At 49.2% G+C, this 21,346-nt stretch overlaps 1 protein-coding gene across 2 annotated transcripts in view; it reads right to left on the reverse strand.

Moving 5' to 3' along the window:
- Positions 1 to 21,346, reverse strand: part of LRRC20 (leucine rich repeat containing 20) — a 91,694-nt gene that overhangs the window by 66,560 nt on the left and 3,788 nt on the right. The window contains exon 2 of one of the 2 annotated variants that reach the window (XM_077894841.1): positions 13,371 to 13,515. The exons of the other annotated variant lie outside the window; for it this stretch is intronic. Coding sequence (XP_077750967.1) covers positions 13,371 to 13,452 — 82 coding nt within the window. The 5' untranslated portion in view covers positions 13,453 to 13,515. The remainder of the gene's footprint in view (positions 1 to 13,370; positions 13,516 to 21,346) is intronic. 2 annotated transcript variants of the gene reach the window in all.

Raw genomic sequence — 21,346 nt, forward strand, 5'->3', positions numbered from 1 at the left:
ATAGGCCCTTTTGGGAATGAGGAAAACAATGAGCTAGTATCTGTCTAAGGTTTGAGTTCTCAGCAAGAATCAAGCCTTCTGTGGCCAAGATGTGAAGATTCCAACTAGTGAGATCTTTTTTTTTCAAGATTTCATTTATTTATTTGACAGAGAGGAAAACAAGTAGTGTGAGCGGCAGGCAGAGTGAGAGGGAGAAGGAGGCTCCCTGCAGAGCAAGGAGCCTGACGTGGGGCTCGATTACAGGACCCCAGGATCATGACCTGAGCCAAAGGCAGGCATTTAACAGACTAAGCCACCCAGGTGCCCCCCCCCCCCCCAAACTAATGTGGGCTTGTTACCTGAAACCAGCTTTATAATCCTGGAATCCACCTTGACAATGACTGTGGCTGGTCCTTTACTAAGGAATCCTTTTCCCTGGCTCTGCACCCTGCCCCCACCCTTCCATTCTCACCCTCTGCCCCCCAATACCCTTGGCTCCTTGGAGAACCTCCAGGACGCCTCACATCACATGAGTGGAGCCCATCCTCTGCAGCCCTGCATTTCCAACGAGGAGTCTGGGTGCCCCTCCCCACCCTGGCCAGACTGCTCAGTGCTCCCTGCAAACTCCCTTTACTTTCCCACCTCTGTATTTTTGCTGGCGCTATTCCCTTAGCCTCAAAAACATCCCTCATCAGCACCATATTAGGACGCCTCTGAAGGCTGCCTTTCCTTTTTTTTTTTTTTTTAAAGATGTATTTATTTATTTATGATAGACACAGAGAGAGAGAGGCATAGAGAGAGAGGCAGAGACACAGGAGGAGGGAGAAGCAGGCTCCATGCCGGGAGCCTGATGTGGGACTCGATCCCGGGACTCCAGGATCGCGCCCTGGGCCAAAGGCAGGCGCCAAACCACTGAGCCACCCAGGGATCCCCTGAAGGCTGCCTTTCTAAGAAGGCTTTGCTCATGTCTTCTGCCCTCCAGGTCCCTTAACGCATCTGCCCCCTCTGTCAGGGTGCTCACCCTGTATGTGTGTCTTTGTCTCACCCTCCCTGGCTGGACGGAGAGCTCCCCTGGGGATCAGTCCCAGAGGCGAGTGGGAGGTTACAGGGGGCATGGGAGCCTGACAGACTCAAGTGTGAAGTCCAACACAAGATTTGCTGGCTGTAAAAATCCTGGCAAACCACGGATGCTCACAGAGCCTCAGTTTCCCCTTCTATGAGTGATGTGAAGACACCACCCGTCCAGGGCTGTTGAGAAGATCAGATGCAGTCATTCACTTGACAAAGTCTCCTGAGCCCTTGCTCCATGCTAGCACTGGCCGGGCAGATGGTGGTGAGCAAGACAGAGCCCCTGACCTCAAGGAGCTTACACCATAGTGCGGGGAGAAGAGTAGTTAAGTACAGACGAATACCTGAGGGAATGTCAAGCGGCGGTACTACTCTCAAGACCATGTGATGGTAGACCAGATGACTGAGACGGACGCAGGGGCAACCCTTACTAGGGTGGTCAGGGAGGGCTTCTTGGAAGAAGTGGCACTTAGCTGAGACAAGAGTAGGAAGGAGCAGGGCATGCAAAGATCTAGACAAAGGGTAACCCAGGCAGAAACACAAGCGCCAGCACACACACAGTGTAAAGGGACCCCGGGCAGGGCTCAGTAGTCAGCTCCCTCCTCCTTCCCACACCTTCCCATCCTCCGCAGAGCCTTCCAGAGCCTGACACAGCACACAGCGAGTAAAGGTCTGCTGAAATGAACTTGACAGACTAAGAAATCCTGGGGATAAATTGGTGCATGAGAAAAATAGGCGCTTTAGCAAAACAGTCCACCAAGACGAGGCAGGCGCCAATGACAAGTCTATTGAATCCAGCCTCATCTTCAAAGATAATGACCTTCTGCTGCACTTGTCTCTCCGGGTGAACCACATTTCCTAGCCTGCAGCGGAAGGCAGAGACCACTAGTTTCACTCAGTCACCACCTTCTCGGCGTGGGGTTTGCTGGAGCCCCACAGCCAGGCCCCCTCCATTGTGTACTCTGCCCCCGGCGCCCACCGTCTCGGCAGCCAGAGGCACGGAGGTGTTTCTGGAAATATCTGATTTTCATAAACTCCCCAGTCTCACTAAATCACCTTCCCAAGGCTAACACTTTCCTACTTGAGCAACGCCAGCCTGGATGCCACAACAGGCTCTGTGTGGTTCTCTCTCCGAGAAAGAACATTTTCAGGCATCTGCCAACACGTATCTTTTGAGGCTGCATAATTATCCAAGTGATTTCAGTATTTCTCTTCACCTTCAAAAAACAAAACAAAACAAAACAAAACAATGCTGCTTTGAGCACCTGTGACACGAGGGCAGCCAGGTGGCCAGGGGTCTGTGCTGGAGAGGTAAAGGATGTGCTCTGGGGGTGGGCAGTGCCCCCCACAATGAGGGTGGGGGCTGAGACAGCACTGCTCCCAGGCAGCAGCACTTCCATAGAAATCTCCACTTCTCCCTGGCTGTGCTAATATTTCCAGTGTCCATGCCATGCACTTCTTCAGGCACATGTCCCCTAGGGACCCCAACTCATCAGAATCCATTTATCTACCCCAATGGCCCAGATTTCCCTCTTTCTGTTATGGCATCACTAGGCTTCAGACTGCATGCTCCCGCAAGCAATCAGCTGCCCACCCCCACACACAGCCTTCCTCGCCTGTCTCCCCTGGACCCTGGGCCCTACTCAGGACAAAGCCACACCAGCACAGGCCTGGTCCACAGAAGATGCCTCTTCCCTGGTTTCCCCACCCGCTGTGCTCATATCCATCCTCTGCCTAGTGGTGATCCTCCTAAACATCACCTGGATCATGTCACTCCCTGCTCAGAAACTGCCAGATTGGGGTGACTGGGGGGCTCAGTGGTTGAGCGTCTGCCTTTGGCTCAGGGTGTGATCCCGGGGTACGTACTGGTATCAAGTCCCACATCAGACTCCCCACAGGGAGTCTGTTTCTTCCTCTGCCTCTCTCTCTCTCTCTCTCTCTGTCTCTCATGAATAAATAAATAAAATCTTTAAAAAAAAGAAAGAAAGAAAGAAACTGCTAGATTAAGCACGGCAGAGGCACTCAGGTCCCAATGAACTCACTGGCCTCAGATGCTGAGCGTGACTAGCATCTGATGGGATGTCTTTCCCTACATGGATCTGCTGATCACAGTCAGTGACTTCCCCTGATTGCCAGCCATCAAAGCGGACTATCCCATGCTGTTGGCTAACCCAGCAGTAAGAACATGGACTCTGCAGCTAGAGTGATGGATTTGAATCCCCTCCCTTGGAGAAGCAAGCGGCTTAGCCTTTCTGAGCCGGTTCCCTCCTCTGAAAGTTGAGAGTTAACAGCAGCTCCCTCACAAGGCTAAATGATGAACAGATCACAGGGTTGCAGTGAGGATGGAATGAGACATATATAAAACAGCTGGGAGACACCTGGGTGGCTCAGTGGTTGGGCGTCTGCCTTTGGCTCAGGGCATGATCCTGGGATCTGGGATCGAGTCCCACATTGGGCTCTCTGCATGGAGCCTGCTTCTCCCTCTATGTCTCTGCCTCTCTCTGTCTCTCATGGATAAATAAATCAATCTTGAAAAAAAACAGTTGGGACAGTTTAGCACATAGCGGGTTGTAAATTAAGTGTGAGCTCATTATAATTCATGGGTCATTTTGACTCAAGGTTTTTTTTTTTTTTAAGATTTTTATTTATTTGAGAGAAAGAGACAGAAAGAGAGAGAGAGAGAGAGAGAGCACAAGCAGGGAGCAGAGAGCCTGATGCAGGGCTTGATCCCAGGACCCTGAGATCATGACCTGAGCTGAAGGCAGGTACCTAACCAACAGAGCCACTCAGGTGCCCCTGACTCTAGGTGATTTTCTGTCTTTAGAACCTGTCTTTAGAACCTAAAACCTGCATACAAAGTGATGAGAGAAAAACTCTAAAGGCCTGATATACAAAGGAATCCATTTTTTATTTCTAAGTCAACATGACCGTGTTCTGACTTTGTTCAAAAGCTGGGCTGACAGCCTGCCACGCGTACACTGTACATTTGCTTTGTGAGTGAGCAGCTTCAAGAAAAACCATCCTGTCCTGGAGATAGCGATCAGTACTCCTCCTCCCTGCGTTCCTTCAAAACTTGTGACTCCTGCCTATATGTAAACCTCCAATCTTTTGAGATTTTGCAGGATGTAAGAAGTATATAACCCTATAATAAAAACCACTCATTCTCCGGAGCACTTTCTTCCCTGCAAAGGCCGTGCTTCCTGGGCAGCTGTCCTAACCTGGGCTCTAATAAAACTCTCTTCCTTGCTTTTAGAGATTTTAAGGGGGGCAGCCCGGGTGGCTCAGCCTTCAGCCCAGGGTGTGATCCTGGAGTCCCGGGATCAAGTCCCACGTCAGGCTCCTGCATGGAGCCTACTTCTCCCTCTCTCTCTCTCTCTCTGTGTCTCTCATGAATAAATAAATAAAATCTTTTTCTTTTTTTTAAAGAGATTTTAAGAGGTTTGTTCATTTTGTATTGACAACAGGACTTTGCTATAGGCACTACTGCAGGTGACACTTGAGGGCCTTCCTTCCTCTCTGGGTCACCCCTCACAGGAGCCTGCCTGCATACAGCCATGCCTTTGCCCGCAGAGACACCCTCTCCTAGAACAGCCTTCCCCTCATGCCTCACCCACACCCTCAAACCTGCTCTATCCTCAGGGGCTCAGCTGCAGTGCCCCCTTTTCCGTGCCACCCCCTCAGCACGGGCACTCAAACAATGCCCGGGGTATGTAGAACCCAAGACAGTAAAGGCAGACTCATCCATGTGGTTCATTTTCCATCCTGCAAGTATTTGACACCCAGCTAATGGCCTCCTCGCTGTGCAGGGCTCTCTGCCTCCCACAGGACCTCCCTGGAGACCACTCAGGGTTGGGCCAGTTCTCACAGCTGAGCAATTTCCTTCCTGCAGACAGAAGAACGAGGGGGGACGGCTAATGCCTTAAGTGGTCTGAGGGTACCTGTCCATCCACTTGGCAGATGCCTTCTGAACACTGCTACATGGGGCACCATTGCAGTGACCAGGAACCCAAGATACAGGTTGGCCGTGCTGGAAGTCACCCAGCACTGACCCCCACCCCCACCTCCCCCCATCTCCCACCCAGAAGTCTAAAGTCCACATCAGGGCTCCAGTAGGGGCAGGTGGGACTCGTGGTCAATGGAGCTCTCAAAGCTCCAGGAGGGGATTCAAGGAATCCCAGTAGAGAGACCTGGGCCATATCTGTTGGGCTTTGGCATCCTCTCCCACCACTGCTAGAAAGAGTCCTGGAAAAACTTCAGGACACCAGCTATCTTCACCCCTAACAATTCCAGAGCTTGGCAGTCTAGCCCCAACAGGGCCTTATAACTAACCCTCTGCTTCCACAAGACACTATGCGAGGGACAAGGGGCCAGGGCACAGAGGACAGGGCAGGAGGAAGCCTGGCTTCCCACTATTTATCCACTGAGTCTCATGCTTTGTACTCGGGTGCATGTAATACCTACCAAGTTTTTGTTTTTCTTTTTAAAAGATTTTATTGATTTATTCATGAGAGACACACACAGAGAGAGGCAGAGACATAGGCAGGAGGAGAAGCAGGCTCCTCAACAGGGAGCCCGATGCGATCCCCATCTGGGGATCACACCCTGAGCCGAAGGCAGACTCTCAACTGCTGAGCCACCTTGGCATCACTTTGTTTGTTTATTTATTCATGAGAGACACAGAGAGAGAGAGAAAATCAGAGACACAGGCAGAGGGAGAAGCAGGCTCCATGCAGGGAGCCTGACGCAGGACTTGATCCCAGGTCTCCAGGATCGGTGGTGCCAAACCGCTGAGCCACCCAGGCTGCCTCTTTTTTTTTTTTTTTTTTTTTTTAAATCAAATGTTTATAGCTATAGCAGCCTGCCTTCCCAATTGAAAGGCAGGAAGCTAAGGACAGCATATCAGAGGCTTCCAGCCCTCATGGTGAACAGGTGGCCCTGAGTGGGCTGAGGGCTGCCCTGTGAGGACCCACTCCCTCTTCCGCACATTCAGAGCTGACCTGAGCCTGGCTGACCTCAGGACTTCCCAGGCCAGGATACATCCGAGCAACGGCATACCCGTCATTGCCACCAGCACCAGCCTCCTGGGCTCAGGGTCAGGAACTGCATGCAGGCCCCTGCCTGGGACCAAGAAAGACTGCTTCCACCACAGCCCCTGGCTGCTCCCCTCCCTGACATGTGCCTGAGAGAGTCCGTGTCTGTGTGTGTCTGCCTCCCCCTCCAGACTGGGCACTCCTGGGGCACTTCCTCTAAGTGAGGTACACAAAGGAGGGGCTCAATGTAGTTACTTCTTGAAAAGGGACCGTGTCTGGCCCAAGGGAAGATATTACTCTGATTTAGTGAGTATATACAGATACATTACGTGCTTCTTGAATACTGAGCTTCCTGAATACCCTTGCTCAAGAAAGGGGCTACAAAGTCAGATTGCCATGGGAGTCAGCTAGGAATGTGAATACAGGAGGTGAGGATGTGGGACGTGGGCATTCATGCCTGCCTAGCAACAGTGTGGTCAAGACCCGGCATCAGCTGCCTGTCACATGGTGACAGGGCACCATCTGCTGGTGAGAGTGGGAGGAGACAAGCAGTCACCCCAGCAAAGTGGGGATAAGCCTGGGAGAGAGGGTAAGTTGCAAAGGGGAGATGCATCTCTTCTCTCACTAGCTCTGGTCTGCCCACCTATCTCACAGCTCCTGGCCCAGCTGCTCAGTTCCCTGAGGATGGATCACACCCACGTTCACATTCATTCTGTCTCTCTCTGTCTCTGTCTCTCTCTCTCACACAGACGCATATAAACACACAGAGACCTGCCCAGACAACACCCCTCCCTACGCAGACCCCCAGAACCCACCAGGAGAAGGAAGTTCCAGACTGTAAATCATAAGCCAGTAGTTTATTCAAGACAGCGAAGAATCATACAAGTTCATGTTCAAATGCAGATCACCATGCCCATGCTGGGATTTCACCTTTAAAGCTCTAGAATGGGCTCCATGAATCTGTCTGTAATCAGAAGCAGCTCACGGCGGCTGTTCTCACCACCACCTGAGACATCTTGACCAGGCAGGTATCAGGCTCTGATCATTCTCCTCCTTGTCAAGGAACAGGGTAGGGCCGACTGTGGTTCTGACACGGTGTGAGCAGAGAGGCAAGCATGAGGGGGAGCAGGGGCTCCAAGTTCTCATCTCCTCCCCTGGCCCTCAGTGGGAAAGGCCACCCGGGGCTGGGACAGAACTGGCTCCACCTCTCGATACCTGTGTCACATCCTCAGCCTTAGCTCCAGCTTCTAGAAAACAGGGAGACTCCTACTTCAAAAGCAACACGGCAGAGGAGACAAGCTGAACGCCCTAGTGCCACCACTTAGAAACTCTGGATTAAGAAAGCTCCGTGCCTTGGTTTTTTCATCTGTGAAATGGGGGGATTAAGATCACCCCTGTCACACAGTCACTGCGAGGATTCAATGAGGCAACACCAGCCAAGTGCTGACAACACCGCCTGGCATTTAATGAGAGCAAGCTGCAGGCGTCCAAAGTAGAGAGGAGCGCCAAGATACGGCGACAGGCAGCTACAGACGCTCGGCCCACCACGTCTGCTGTGAATCCGGGTTACCGGGGGCCCGGGCTGAATGGTCTAGAAGGGTGAGGAATGCAGTGCTGGGCCTGACTGAGGGATGCTGAAGCTGAGACCCCGTGGAGCTGGAGTTCTGAAGGACTAACTTCAGAGGAAGAGCGGACTAGGGATAAGACGCGCTTTTTCATAATTAGAATGCTGCTTTGTCTTTGCCTGGGCGCTGAATTAAAAAAAACAAGTTCCCTGTAAGGTTCTGAAATCACAGGTTCTGAAACCACCACCCTCATGGCAGGGGTAGGGTTTGAAGAGTCCTTTCCCCTAAGGCCCAGAAGCCCCTAGGGCTTTTTAAAAAATATTTTATTTATTTATTTATGAGAGAGACACACACACACACACACACACACACACACACACACACAGAGGCAGACATAGGCAGAGGGAGAAGCAGGCTCCCTGCAAAGAGCGCAATGTGGGACTCGATCCCAGGACTCTGGGATCATGCTCTGGGCCAAAAGCAGGCGCTCAACCGCTGAGCCACCCAGGCGTCCCAGAAAGAGTATTTCTAACAAAACAGGTGTCTAACCTGGTTGCAGGCAGGTATCTGCTGGAAGCAACCACAGCCCCTCTGGAGGATAGCCCCTTTGACCCAGGGTCACACAGACAAGGCTCTACCAGGCATAGGGCCTAAAATGACATCAAATTCATCCAGAACAACCCAGTGTGAGTTAGAGTCAAGAGGAACAGCAGACGTGGGCTGCTGAGAACGCCCTGTGATAGAGGTAGTACAAAAGATTAAAAAAAAAAAAAAGATTAAAGAAATTACAAGCAGATTTAAACACATAAGGAACAAGAAATTATTCCCTAAAATAGGATTTTTTTTTTTTTAGTAAAAGGTAAAAGATTTATCAGATATAAAGAGAAATCAGAGTATATAAAGTCAGATTTCTTAAAAGAACTAAAATAGAACTTTTTTTAAAGTAGGCTCCACACCTAGCGTGGATCCCAACATGGGGCTTGAATTCACAACTCTGAGTTCAAGACCTGAGCTGAGATCAAGTGTCAATCACTTCATCGGCTGAGTTCTGATCCCTCAGAACTTTTTTTTTTTTGATCCCCCAGAACTTTTGAAAACTAACTAACTAACTAACTAACTAACTAACTAACTAAAGTATGTAGCCTTAAAACTCAACGATGGGTTCAGGAGCAGATTGAACACAAATGGAGAAGCAAACAGTGAAATGGCAGATGGATCTAGAATGTACTGGAGAGATGACGATAAAGGAAATACACTAGAGCGACGAATGCACAGGATGGAAGCCCCAAGAGAAATTCGAGGCAAAAGAAACCCAAGGGAAGAGGGGAAGGCAACGTGCCTAGAGCTATTGATTCAGAATTTACTTGAAATGAACACAGACAGGAATCCTCTGGCAGGAAGTACAAAAGACCACAGAAAGAATGAAAAGAGGACTCAAACATCTGTGCTCAGCACGCAGCAGGCCCTGGGAAATGCTGGCTCCTTCCTCTGTAGCTCTTACTGGGTGCTCCTTCCCACCAGCTTTGCCAGACTCTGTCCCAGCCAGCCACACTCTCCCAGACCTTTCCAAGTCCTGCTCCTCAGCAATCATGATCAGTTTTTACAAGTCATCCGCAAAGGCCTGGGAATCTCTCCCCTGGAGAGGAGTGGGGTGCAGGACGGCCTGGCCTGCCGATCCACTGGCCAGGGGGAACGGTAAGGTCAGACAGAGGGCCCCAGGGATCTGAGGACCCAGGAAGCCCAGATGGGTCTGAGATCCTTACAAAGATAAAGAACTAATTTGGGGACACAAGGAGAGGAGGGTGAGGAAAGCCTGAGGATGGTGCAGAGTTCCCAACTCTGTGCAAGCTCATTCAAAAAGGCTGAGGAGGGGTGAGGGGCTGGGGAAAGTGGCTTCAGCTCAGGCTGAGGGGCAGACCAGGGGCCAGGGGGGATGAAGAGGCCTGGTGTGGGAAGACCAGGGCTGGGAGTCACAGCTCAGGTTGCAGGAGGAGCAAGCCTGGCTCCAGAGGGCACCCGCAAGCACCTGGGGGAGTGCGCGTGATGCTTACCTAAGTAAGGTGAGAGCCTGTAACTGAGCTCTCCCAGCCCAGTCTGGATCTTCCGCCCTGCAGCAAGACACCTGCGTCTTCTGAGTAGCCATCCTAGAGCTGCACCCTGGGCCTGCACCCAGGTAAGCAGGGAGGGGAAGCCAGCAGATGGGAAGAAGCCAGAGAAGCCTGGCCCACACCCCAGGGCTGAGATGGAGGTAGCCCCAAAACTCTCCTCTGCTGTTGGCAAGGGTTATTTCCACCTCCTATAGCGGCAGGTGGTCCTTTCTCCAAAATCTAGACTTCTCTACTTATTTTATTTTTTTAAGATTTTATTTATTCATGAGAGAGACACACAGAGAGAGGCAGAGACACAGGCAGAGGGAGAAGCAGGTTCCCCACGTGGAGCCCAATGTGGGACTTGATCCCAGGACTCTGGGATCATGACCCGAGCCAAAGGCAGGCACCCAAACACTGAGCCACCGAGGCGTCCCTAGACTTCTCTACTTAAAAGAGTAATATGTTTATCACAGGACATTCAGAAAGTGCACAATGGTATTTTCTAACATCCATTTGTATCTTGTTTTATTTTGTTTCAATTAGTTCCCCTATAGACACACGTTTAACTGGCATCGTGCTGCCTATACAGTTTTGGGATCTTTACTTTTTTTCCAATTCATGTTATACAGAACAAGCTGCCAGTCTTCATTCAAGCATGTAATGAAATTTTATGCGCCACTTTTAATAGCTACATAAATTGCATTGTACAGCTCTAACAAAACCTATTTAAGCAATTTTTTGGTCCTGGTTTTTTTAGGCTGCTTCAGATTGCTTGCTGTTTTACATGAGAATCATAGTGGGTTACTTCGCCCATCTTTCAAGACCCATTTCAATTCCCACCTCCTCCAGAATGCCTTTAATACCCGTAACATTTCCTACCTCTGAACTCCGACCACCTGCAGTGTATCCCACATGGCTCAGCATGGAAACCTTGTGTCACTCACTGCTCTGTATCCCACAGTGGTAGGCTGGTCTCACATCCAGAACTCTATTGCACATAGCCCAAGGGAGCCCCCCAGCACTTTGCACACACCAGATGCTCAATACAGAGAGCTCAGACCCCCAGACCCCTCAGATTGCATAAGCTCAGTAAACTCCACTTGCCAAAGGGTCAGGACTACAGGTGCCCATAGTGGCATGGTCTGGCATTTTGCTTCTTCACTGGGCACTGAAGAGGTAGGTAGGCCCCCATCAATGTGCTCTAACTTTAAAGACCTCCCTGTGAAAGTTTCGAGCTCTAATCAAGACATCCAGGACTAAAAGGATGAATTCCTCTCCAAACCTGGCTAAAGCTTTACAGTGCTTACAACCCTGGGGCTTGGCAACCATCCGTGCCCCCACCCCAGGACAGCGTGGTGTGGAAAGGGCCTGCCTGAGCCCTGGCACTGGACAGCCAGTGTTCCAATCCTAGTACAGCAGTGGCCAGGCAGGATGACAGAGGCCTGCCTTTGGGTTCTTCAGTGGGCACAGCCCTGGGCACGACAAAGGAACTGGTCACAGCACACCCCACCTTAGACCCCTTACACACTGCACCCCGGCAGCAGGGCAGCTCCGCTTCAGTTCCAGAAATTCCTCACCTGGCCTGGAGAGAACTGTAATCTCCGGTCCACAGACATTTAAGTCTAGACTCCATGCAGCTTTCCAGGTTCCCTACCTGCTGCGTGCCATCCCCCATTCCCCCATCCCCTTCTCCATGTCACAGTGGCAACTGCGCAGCTTCCTGGGGCCCCAGCCTCCTCACTACTGCCTCCTAGAGTCCTTTATCTAGCAACAACAGACCCAGGAGGTCAAAATGTTGCTCCTCCATCCTTGCCCCCATGAGACATGTGGACGAGGCCGCGCTGCACCTGTGTCTTCCCCCCTGCAACATTTTAAGGCAGGGGTATGTTATACCCTGCAGAGACTTGTTGATTTGCACTGAGCTCCCCATTTGAAAACAACATGAAGAGATCCAGCCAGGTGGCCAGCTGACCCTGGAGGAGGTATGTTTGTGGCAGAGCAGGACTTCGGTGCCACCCCCAGCCCCTGGAGGTGAGACAGTAACAGCTGCCATTCACTGAACTGGGAAGGCCAGTGCCTTACAGACATCCCCGTTCTCTTGATGAGATAGGCACAGTTACCATCCCCATTACAGACACAGAGAACCCAGGTTCAGTTAGAAGTTAAGCTACCTGCTAAGATAGTGGCCTAGTTGGTGCAGAGTGGGGATTCGAATCCAGGCCGTATGAGTGGTAGAGAGCTCTGAACACTGGGCTAAGCATGAAAACATCAGTAACCAGCACAAGATTCCAGAGTTCTTTTCCTGAGGGCCCATGGCCATTCGCTCACCAGCTGAAGGCATCCCCCAGAAACTTCCCTCCAAAACCAAAGACAACCTTCAAGTTTGTCCGCTGGCAGAGGAAGATGCTTCTCTCGCTTTAGCCCACCCAGTTCACCAAATGCTATGTGCTTACAAAGTACCTAACACAGCTCTTGGGGTGGGGGGTGGGGGCAAAAGTCCCTGCCCTCTAGGGACACCGAGGGAATGTTACATAGAGGAGGAAAGGAGCGAGGGGTGAATGGTGTAGAGCTGAGGGCTTCCTGAAAGAGGTGGTGACCAAGCTCATCTTGAAGGCTGAGTGCCCCTCCACTTTCTGGGCCACCACCCCTGCCCAGTAGCCCCAGACACACCTGACCAATGGCTGTTCACAGAAATATTCTATCTTCCCAGTCTCTGGATCTTTGGTCAGGCAATAACCTCCATGGAAATGCTCCTTGGAGAGACAGACACAAACGCACACGGGCACACACACACATCCCTACCCTCCTGTGGAATTCCTCTCTGTGTGCCAAAGTCCCCATTCAAATCCCACCCTATCTACGCAATCATCCCCAAGGTGAGATGGTGCTCCCCTCGCTCTGGGTTCCCACAACATGCTAATGGTTCTAAGGGGGTACACACATTCCAGCGGGTGAGACACACGTACACACGCAATCCTTGCACATGCGAATGGTCAATAAGTATCTGTTGAATTCAATTAAATAGGATGGTTTGCTCAGATGCTTGAAGGCTTGGCATAGCTGTATGGGCTAAAATGCTACGACCAAGTGAAAGCAAAAAACATACAGGATGCAATTCAAGGAAAGCAATGTAGTGAAAAGGGGCCTCCAGGCTGGGTGACCTGGAAAAAGCCCACTTTGCCTCTGACCCTCCATCGCCTCATCTGAAGATCAAGGTTAGTCATGCTTGGTGGGTCTCCTCTATCACGAGGCCGCGCTGAAGATTCAATATGGCAACACTCACGAGGCACCTGCACAGGGCCTGGTACCTGGGGCTACTCGGCAGTGCCAGCTTTTGTCACCTGGACCAAGGGCACACACACTCAGAGTCAGTGGCAGTGCAGACAGGCTCCCAGCAGATGGAAGCCCTCGCTCAATGTTTTTCAAACCTCTCTGACTGTGACCCATAATAAGAAATAGGTCTTACGCAGCCTATTTTGGTTTCGCCTATTTTCTTAGGCGAAAACCAAGCACAAGTGCGATAAAACTCCATAAAACACTTCTCCTGGTGTGGAGGGGACACACCAACACTCTTCTCTTTTAATCCACATCGACACTGATATCACATGCTGCCTGAGGGGCGCCCTGCCCTCACTCACCCAGGGTATCAGAGCCGCTCTCCACGGTCTCGTTGACCTTCCTTGCAACTCTGGCCACAGCCTCACCCATCTTCTTCAGCATGCAGGCGAGGGGGTCCTGCTGCCAGCCACCAGGCCGGTCTGCTGCTCACAAGGGGGCCTGTGCCTGGGGAAGACACAGGGCCATGAAGCGCCCACCCGCCAGCCAGAGAAATGCCCCTGAATCTGTCCTCCCCAGGGACCCAGGCTGCAGGAAGCCTTCAGGGAGAGCCCCAAGCCACTCACTTTCTTCCAAGAGGCCCAGAGACCAGGCCACATACAGCTTGGCCTTTGGAGCAGCCAATCTGCCCATCAGAGGGTCGGGGCAGCCCAGCCTAACCACTTTCCTGGGTGATCCACTCGTGACCTCACCAGACTCAGGGCAAGCGCTTCAAACAGCGGCCAGGTGTGTGTGAGGACTCAGGTGTGTGCCGCCTGTGACTCACTTAACAGGTGGAGCAGCAGGGAAGAGGCAGAGAACAGCCAACCGCAGGGGGGAGATGCGTGTCCCTCCATCCTACAGCCTCTGGGTGGCTGCCCTGTCCATACACACACAGACAAGTCCTCCAGCCCCGGTTCATCTCACCCACCTCTGCCAGGCACCTTCTGTGTGCTGGGAAGTGGGGGCACAGAGGCAAATCCAGCCAGCCTGCCAGGTCAGAGCTCACAGGCAAGGGGTGGGATAGGGGTGGGGGGTCTCTAAGAATTCCCTTCCTACCTGTCAACATGGAGGGAAGGCTACAGGTTGATTACAGTTTTAAGCCGCAGACCTGACGATCAGCCTGGTGCAGAGTTTATCTGCCAGACCCAGAGGGAGAAGGGGGCGGGGGCAGGGCAAGGAAAGGAGAGAAGGGAAATTGGATCCCTGGGGGAGAAAAGGCTTCAAGACAGGTGAGGAACACAATCAAAGTTATTTGGTGTTAAAGACATGAGGGACTCTAGAAATGTCTCCAACTCCCTGTTTATTACAGAGAAGGAAACTGAGGCACAGAGAGGGACTAGATACCTGGCCAAGGTCAAAGTGAGTCACTGGCAACAATGTTAACAGCCCAGCTCCATATCCAGCCATCACCTCTTTACGAGAGTCGCCCACAAGGCCGCAGCACCCCGGGGACAGAATGAACTTGGGGCCAAGGTCAGGACTCTTTTTTGCCTCTGGATCCCAATCCCAGCTTCAAAAATGGCTCAGGGAGCTCTAATGCGCTCATTCTGAGGGTCAGAGGCCAAAGAACGGGAGGACAGAAAGAAGGGGGTGAGGGTAGTACTCGGTGCTGCTAATAGATACCACGTAGAAGTCCAAACGTGCTCAACGACACAGGTGTCGGCAGACAAGGCTGCCCCGGCTAGTCAAACCCACCCATGTGCTGAGCGTGTTAGCGGTGAATATGTGGGTGTATCTCCCCACGGAGGCTGACACTCAAGACTTGAGACACTCAGTGCGGTGGAAACAGTCTGGGTTTTTGAAGACAAGCCTAGTGCCCAACTCTGCCATTTGCTAGTTCAGGAGCCTGGGAAAGCTTTTTAACTACTCTGATCTGTAGTCTCTTCATCTGAGTGGAGGTCTAGTAATATCCATCTCACTGAATTCACATGAGGGTTGAACAAAAATATTTATATCTTTCCAGGCCAGGGCCCAGGACATGTAGGTCTCAACAGATTCTAGTCGAGGATAAAACAGGGGGCACCCGGGTGGCTCAGCAGTTGAGCATCTGCCTTCGGCTCAGGGCGTGATCCTGGGGTCCTGGAATCGAGTCCTGCATCAGGCTCCCCACAGGGAGCCTGCTTCTTCCTCTGCCTCTCATTCTCTCTCATGAATAAATAAATAAAATATTTAAAAAAAGAAAAAAAGGAGGGGGGAGGAGCAAGATGGCGGAAGAGTAGGGTCCCCAAATCACCTGTCTCCACCAAACTACCTAGAAAACCTTCAAATTATCCTGAAAATCTATGAATTCGGCCTGAGATTTAAAGAGAGACCAGCTGGAATGCTACAGTGAGAAGAGTTCGCGCTTCTATCAAGGTAGGAAGACGGGGAAAAAGAAATAAAGGAACAAAGGCCTCCAAGGGGGAGGGGCCGCGAGGAGCCGGGCTGAGGCCGGGGCGAGTGTCCCCAGGACAGGAGAGCCCCGTCCCAGAGAAGCAGGAGCTGCACCGACCTTCCCGGGCGGAAAGGGGCTCGCGGGGAGGTGGAGCAGGACCCAGGAGGGAGCAGATGCCCTCGGGCTCCCCGGGACAGTAACAGCAACTGCGCGCCCAGGAGAGTGCGCCGAGCTCCCTAAGGGCTGCAGCGCGCACGGCGGGACCCGGAGCAGCTCGGAGGGGCTCGGGCGGCGGCTCCGCGGAGGGGGCTGCGGGGCCGGAGCGCGAATCCAACAGCGCAGGCCCCGGAGCACAGGGCGCCGGGACACAGCCCAGGATCCCGCCTCCCCCGGGACAGGTAGAGGCCGGGAGGGCCCAGGACAGCGAGGACGCTCCTGCCCCAGCTGAGCAGATCAGCGGCCCCGCCCCGGAGCCTCCAGGCCCTGCAGACGGAGTTCCTGCCGGAGCTGAATCCAGGTTTCCAGAGCTGCCCCGCCACTGGGGCTGTTCCTCCTGCGGCCTCACGGGGTAAACAACCCCCACTGAGCCCTGCACCAGGCAGGGGCACAGCAGCTCCCCCAACTGCGAACACCTGAAAACCAGCACAACAGGCCCCTCCCCCAGAACACCAGCTAGACGGACAACTTCCAGGAGAAGCCAAGGGACTTAAAGTACACAGAATCAGAAGATACTCCCCGGTGGTTCTTTTTTTGTTTGTTTGTTCTTGTTTTTGTTTTTGTTTTGTTTTGCTTTTTGATTTGTTTCCTTCCCCCACCCCCTTTTTTTCTCCTTTCTTTTTCTTTCTCTTTCTTCTTTTTTTTTTTGTTTTTTTGTTTTTTCTTTTTCTTCCCTTTTTTTTTCTCTTTCTCTTTTCTTTCCTTCTTTCTCTCCTCTCTTTTTCTCTTTTTCCCAATACAACTTGCTTTTGGCCACTCTGCACTGAGCAAAATGACTAGAAGGAAAACCTCACCTCAAAAGAAAGAATCAGAAACAGTCCTCTCTCCCACAGAGTTACAAAATCTGGATTACAATTCAATGTCAGAAAGCCAATTCAGAAGCACTATTATACAGCTACTGGTGGCTCTAGAAAAAAGTATAAAGGACTCAAGAGACTTCATGACTGCAGAATTTAGAGCTAATCAGGCAGAAATTAAAAATCAATTGAATGAGATGCAATCCAAACTAGAAGTCCTAACGACAAGGGTTAACGAGGTGGAAGAACGAGTGAGTGACCTAGAAGACAAGTTGATAGCAAAGAGGGAAACTGAGGAAAAAAGAGACAAACCATTAAAAGACCATGAAGATAGATTAAGGGAAATAAACGACAGCCTGAAGAAGAAAAACCTACGTTTAATTGGTGTTCCCGAGGGCGCCGAAAGGGACAGAGGGCCAGAATATGTATTTGAACAAATTCTAGCTGAAAACTTTCCTAATCTGGGAAGGGAAACAGGCATTCAGATCCAGGAAATAGAGAGATCCCCCCCTAAAATCAATAAAAACCGTTCAACACCTCGACATTTAATTGTGAAGCTTGCAAATTCCAAAGATAAAGAGAAGATCCTTAAAGCAGCAAGAGACAAGAAATCCCTGACTTTTATGGGGAGGAGTATTAGGGTAACAGCAGACCTCTCCACAGAGACCTGGCAGGCCAGAAAGGGCTGGCAGGATATATTCAGGGTCCTAAATGAGAAGAACATGCAACCAAGAATACTTTATCCAGCAAGGCTCTCATTCAAAATGGAAGGAGAGATAAAGAGCTTCCAAGACAGGCAGCAACTGAAAGAATATGTGACCTCCAAACCAGCTCTGCAAGAAATTTTAAGGGGGCCTCTTAAAATTCCCCTTTAAGAAGAAGTTCAGTGGAACAGTCCACAAAAACAAAGACTGAATAGATATCATGATGACACTAAACTCATATCTCTCAATAGTAACTCTGAATGTGAACGGGCTTAATGACCCCATCAAAAGGCGCAGGGTTTCAGACTGGATAAAAAAGCAGGACCCATCTATTTGCTGTCTACAAGAGACTCATTTTAGACAGAAGGACACCTACAGCCTGAAAATAAAAGGTTGGAGAACCATTTACCATTCGAATGGTCCTCAAAAGAAAGCAGGGGTAGCCATCCTTATATCAGATAAACTAAAATTTACCCCAAAGACTGTAGTGAGAGATGAAGAGGGACACTATATCATACTTAAAGGATCTATCCAACAAGAGGACTTAACAATCCTCAATATATATGCTCCGAATGTGGGAGCTGCCAAATATATAAATCAATTATTAACCAAAGTGAAGAAATACTTAGATAATAATACACTTATACTTGGTGACTTCAATCTAGCTCTTTCTATACTCGATAGGTCTTCTAAGCAAAACATCTCCAAAGAAACGAGAGCTTTAAATGATACACTGGACCAGATGGATTTCACAGATATCTACAGAACTTTACATCCAAACTCAACTGAATACACATTCTTCTCAAGCGCACATGGAACTTTCTCCAGAATAGACCACATATTGGGTCACAAATCGGGTCTGAACCGATACCAAAAGATTGGGATTGTCCCCTGCATATTCTCGGACCATAATGCCTTGAAATTAGAACTAAATCACAACAAGAAGTTTGGAAGGACCTCAAACACATGGAGGTTAAGGACCATCCTGCTAAAAGATAAAAGGGTCAACCAGGAAATTAAGGAAGAATTAAAAAGATTCATGGAAACTAATGAGAATGAAGATACAACCGTTCAAAATCTTTGGGATGCAGCAAAAGCAGTCCTAAGGGGGAAATACATCGCAATACAAGCATCCATTCAAAAACTGGAAAGAACTCAAATACAAAAACTAACCTTACACATAAAGGAGCTAGAGAAAAAACAGCAAATAGATCCTACACCCAAGAGAAGAAGGGAGTTAATAAAGATTCGAGCAGAACTCAACGAAATCGAGACCAGAAGAACTGTGGAACAGATCAACAGAACCAGGAGTTGGTTCTTTGAAAGAATTAATAAGATAGATAAACCATTAGCCAGCCTTATTAAAAAGAAGAGAGAGAAGACTCAAATTAATAAAATCATGAATGAGAAAGGAGAGATCACTACCAACACCAAGGAAATACAAACGATTTTAAAAACATATTATGAACAGCTATACGCCAATAAATTAGGCAATCTAGAAGAAATGGACGCATTCCTGGAAAGCCACAAACTACCAAAACTGGAACAGGAAGAAATAGAAAACCTGAACAGGCCAATAACCAGGGAGGAAATTGAAGCAGTCATCAAAAACCTCCCAAGACACAAGAGTCCAGGGCCAGATGGCTTCCCAGGAGAATTTTATCAAACGTTTAAAGAAGAAATCATACCTATTCTCCTAAAGCTGTTTGGAAAGATAGAAAGAGATGGAGTACTTCCAAATTCGTTCTATGAAGCCAGCATCACCTTAATTCCAAAGCCAGACAAAGACCCCGCCAAAAAGGAGAATTACAGACCAATATCCCTGATGAACATGGATGCAAAAATTCTCAACAAGATACTGGCCAATAGGATCCAACAACACATTAAGAAAATTATTCACCATGACCAAGTAGGATTTATCCCTGGGACACAAGGCTGGTTCAACACCCGTAAAACAATCAATGTGATTCATCATATCAGCAAGAGAAAAACCAAGAACCATATGATCCTCTCATTGGATGCAGAGAAAGCATTTGACAAAATACAGCATCCATTCCTGATCAAAACTCTTCAGAGCGTAGGGATAGAGGGAACATTCCTCGACATCTTAAAAGCCATCTATGAAAAGCCCACAGCAAATATCATTCTCAATGGGGAAGCACTGGGAGCCTTTCCCCTAAGATCAGGAACAAGACAGGGATGTCCACTCTCACCACTGCTATTCAACATAGTACTGGAAGTCCTAGCCTCAGCAATCAGACAACAAAAAGACATTAAAGGCATTCAAATTGGCAAAGAAGAAGTCAAACTCTCCCTCTTCGCCGATGACATGATACTCTACATAGAAAACCCAAAAGTCTCCACCCCAAGATTGCTAGAGCTCATACAGCAATTCGGTAGCGTGGCAGGATACAAAATCAATGCCCAGAAGTCAGTGGCATTTCTATACACTAAAAATGAGACTGAAGAAAGAGAAATTAAGGAGTCAATCCCATTTACAATTGCACCCAAAAGCATAAGATACCTAGGAATAAACCTCACCAAAGATGTAAAGGATCTATACCCTCAAAACTATAGAACACTTCTGAAAGAAACTGAGGAAGACACAAAGAGATGGAAAAATATTCCATGCTCATGGATTGGCAGAATTAATATTGTGAAAATGTCAATGTTACCCAGGGCAATATACACGTTTAATGCAATCCCTATCAAAATACCATGGACTTTCTTCAGAGAGTTAGAACAAATTATTTTAAGATTTGTGTGGAATCAGAAAAGACCCCGAATAGCCAGGGGAATTTTAAAAAAGAAAACCATATCTGGGGGCATCACAATGCCAGATTTCAGGTTGTAATACAAAGCTGTGGTCATCAAGACAGTGTGGTACTGGCACAAAAACAGACACATAGATCAGTGGAACAGAATAGAGAATCCAGAAGTGGACCCTGAACTTTATGGGCAACTAATATTCGATAAAGGAGGAAAGACTATCCATTGGAAGAAAGACAGTCTCTTCAATAAATGGTGCTGGGAAAATTGGACAGCCACATGCAGAAGAATGAAACTAGACCACTCTCTTTCACCATACACAAAGATAAACTCAAAATGGATGAAAGATCTAAATGTGAGACAAGATTCCATCAAAATCCTAGAGAAGGTCACAGGCAACACCCTTTTTGAACTCGGCCATAGTAACTTCTTGCAAGATACATCCACGAAGGCAAAAGAAACAAAAGCAAAAATGAACTATTGGGACTTCATCAAGATAAGAAGCTTTTGCACAGCAAAGGATACAGTCAACAAAACTCAAAGACAATCTACAGAATGGGAGAAGATATTTGCAAATGACATATCAGATAAAGGGCTAGTTTCCAAGATCTATAAAGAACTTATTAAACTCAACACCAAAGAAACAAACAATCCAATCATGAAATGGGCAAAAGACATGAACAGAAATTTCACAGAGGAAGACATAGACATGGCCAACATGCATATGAGAAAATGCTCTGCATCACTTGCCATCAGGGAAATACAAATCAAAACTACAATGAGATACCACCTCACACCAGTGAGAATGGGGAAAATTAACAAGGCAGGAAACAACAAATGTTGGAGAGGATGCGGAGAAAAGGGAACCCTCTTACACTGTTGGTGGGAATGTGAACTGGTGCAGCCACTCTGGAAAACTGTGTGGAGGTTCCTCAAACAGTTAAAAATATACCTGCCCTATGACCCAGCAATTGCACTGTTGGGGATTTACCCCAAAGATACAGATGCAATGAAACGCCGGGACACCTGCACCCCGATGTTTCTAGCAGCAATGGCCACGATAGCCAAACTGTGGAAGGAGCCTCGGTGTCCAACAAAAGATGAATGGATAAAGAAGATGTGGTTTATGTATACAATGGAATATTACTCAGCTATTAGAAATGACAAATACCCACCATTTGCTTCAACGTGGATGGAACTGGAGGGTATTATGCTGAGTGAAGTAAGTCAATCGGAGAAGGACAAACATTATATGTTCTCATTCATTTGGGGAATATAAATAATAGTGAAAGGGAAAATAAGGGAAGGGAGAAGAAATGTGTGGGAAATATCAGAAAGGGAGACAGAACGTAAAGACTGCTAACTCTGAGAAACGAACTAGGGGTGGTAGAAGGGGAGGAGGGCGGGGGGTGGGAGTGAATGGGTGACGGGCACTG

This window comes from Canis aureus, chromosome 4 (genome assembly GCF_053574225.1).
Source record: "Canis aureus isolate CA01 chromosome 4, VMU_Caureus_v.1.0, whole genome shotgun sequence".
Taxonomy (NCBI): domain Eukaryota; kingdom Metazoa; phylum Chordata; class Mammalia; order Carnivora; family Canidae; genus Canis; species Canis aureus.